At 55.5% G+C, this 2,428-nt stretch overlaps 1 protein-coding gene across 1 annotated transcript in view; it reads left to right on the top strand.

Moving 5' to 3' along the window:
* Positions 1-2,238, top strand: part of Smug1 (single-strand-selective monofunctional uracil-DNA glycosylase 1) — a 7,335-nt gene extending 5,097 nt beyond the window's left edge. The window contains exons 3-4 of the mRNA XM_013032469.1: positions 40-341; positions 1,355-2,238. Coding sequence (XP_012887923.1) covers positions 51-341; positions 1,355-1,882 — 819 coding nt within the window. The 5' untranslated portion in view covers positions 40-50 and the 3' untranslated portion in view covers positions 1,883-2,238. The remainder of the gene's footprint in view (positions 1-39; positions 342-1,354) is intronic.
* The last annotated feature ends 190 nt before the right edge of the window (positions 2,239-2,428 follow it).

Raw genomic sequence — 2,428 nt, 5'->3', positions numbered from 1 at the left:
CCTCTTGCTGATGGGGATTCGGTCTGCCTCTTTTTCCAGGTGATAGCAGCATGGATGTGTCCCAGACCTTTCCACCAGGGCCCCATCATGAGCCTGCAGGTGCCCCGTTGGATACCCCCCCCTGCCCTGTAAGCCTGGCTGAGAGCTTCCTGCAGGAGGAGCTTCGGCTCAATGCTCAGCTGAAGCAGCTGCAGTTTTCCGAGCCTGTGAGCATTATCTACAATCCAGTGGATTATGCGTGGGAACCCCATCGAAACTACGTGACTCGCTACTGCCAGAACCCCAAAGAAGTACTCTTCCTGGGCATGAACCCGGGGCCTTTTGGCATGGCTCAGACTGGGGTAAAAGTCTTGTCTTTCCCCTGGTGGGTGGGGTGGGAGGCTCCAAGGTGGATGCTTGGGTAGGCTGGCTGTGGACATGTGTGGGCCCCCCCTCACCCCATCCCAATACACACACTGGCTCCTGTGGTCTCAGACACTCTCTTAGCCTCTCTGCCCATAGTTTACCAAGCACATTAATGGTACTTCCATTTCCCCTGTGAGCCATCCACTAAGCCTCTGAGAGCCCTTCCTTCCGCCATCCCCCATCCTCACCTTCCCTTGCCGGATCTTCCCCGTCCCTAGAGCCTGGCTAAGGTCAAGAGAGAGACCTGGCCTTTGGGATCCTCAAGGAAGACAAGTTGGCAGAGGTGGGTATGTGCACCAGGCAGGCATTTTTGTCAGCCTGGGGCTCTGAGTCAGTGAGGAGAGCTTCATTAACAGTCCCAGGCTCCAGATTGGAGCTGCCTGATTGGTTTTCATAGCTCAGAGTGAGTGACTGCCCCACAGTAGGAGTGCTGGGCAATGGGGGAGGGGATGGTACCTCAGGGCTGGAGGCTCAATCGCTTTTATTGACCCCAACTGGGTGATGAAAGGTGATCAATGATGATCGATGGAAATGACAGCCTGAGGCTTGGGGCTGGAAGGACACCCAGAGAACAGTGGACAGCCCTACCCTTGTGCCTCCTTTAACCCCGGCTCCCTTTCCACCTTGTCACCTGTTACCCAGTACTAACCATCCTGCCCTGTTTAGGCCGAATATCTCAGTGTATTCCATGAGCTTAGTCCCAAAGTTTGGTCGGGGTAGAAGTAGAGCACATAGATTCCTCTGGGCCATACTCCATAGTGAATACGTGAGGAATGGACAGGATCAAACCACAGGGTTTGATTAGTCCTTGTCTCACACGTGGGCTGAAGTGAGGCTGGATGGGAGTCCAGGCCAGCTTGTCATGGAAGGTGGAGAGGGATCAGTTGGTCTGGAGCCTGGGCCTCAGTCTCCAGTTGAAAGCTCCTTTTGTTTCTCTCCTTCCCTGCAGGTACCCTTTGGGGAAGTGAATGTGGTCCGGGACTGGTTGGGCATTGGGGGGGCTGTGCTGACCCCTGCTCAAGAGCATCCTAAGCGACCAGTGCTAGGACTGGAATGTCCCCAGTCAGAGGTGAGCGGCGCCCGATTCTGGGGCTTTTTCCGGAACCTCTGTGTACAGCCTGACATCTTCTTCCATCACTGCTTCGTCCACAATCTGTGTCCACTGCTCTTCCTGGCTCCCAGCGGCCGGAACCTCACTCCAGCTGAGCTGCCTGCCAAGCAGCGGGAACAGCTCCTGGGCCTCTGTGACACAGCCCTCTGCCGGCAGGTGCAGCTGCTGAGGGTGCGGCTGGTGGTGGGAGTGGGGCGGCTGGCAGAGCAGCGGGCACGGCGGGCTCTGGCAGGCCTGATGCCAGAGGTCCGGGTGGAGGGGCTCCTGCATCCCTCTCCCAGAAGTCCACAGGCCAACAAGGGCTGGGAGGTGGCAGCCAAGGAAAGACTTGGTGAACTGGGGCTGCTGCCTCTGCTAACGAAGTGAATGCTCCTGAGGTGAACCGTGGTCCACGTTCAAGACCCCTCAGTCAGTTTTGCACACGCAAACGAGCACACACCTAGACTCTGTAGCCAGGAGACTTGTTCTTTGGTCTGTCTCACTGTCCTCTGACATGCCAAGGCAATGTCTAATGGCTTGGTGGGTAGTGGGCAGTTACTCCTGCTGGCCTGGCTCTGAGCATTGCCTTTCATCTTCCAGTGGCTAATCCACAGTGTATCAGCAGACATGGTCTGTGTGCGTACTGCCCAACTTCCTTGCTCCCTTCAAAGCCTCTACAAAACCGAGAGAGTCCTTGATAGGGACTTCCAAGGCCAAATTTTCTGTTTCAGAGAAAAAAACCTTTTAAAAATCTTTGTGTGCGCGTGTGTGCACATGTGCGTGTGTGTGCACCAGTCCTGGGGCTTGAACTCAGGGCCTGGGCACTGTCCCTGAGCCTTTTTTGCTCAAGGCTAGCACTCTACCACTTGAGCCATAGCTCCAGTTCCAGCTTTTTGGTAGTTAATTGGAAATAAGAGTCTTGTGGACTTTCCT

This window comes from Dipodomys ordii, unplaced genomic scaffold (assembly GCF_000151885.1).
Source record: "Dipodomys ordii isolate 6190 unplaced genomic scaffold, Dord_2.0 Scaffold155, whole genome shotgun sequence".
Lineage (NCBI taxonomy): Eukaryota > Metazoa > Chordata > Mammalia > Rodentia > Heteromyidae > Dipodomys > Dipodomys ordii.
This window is presented reverse-complemented; position numbering and strand designations above follow the sequence as displayed.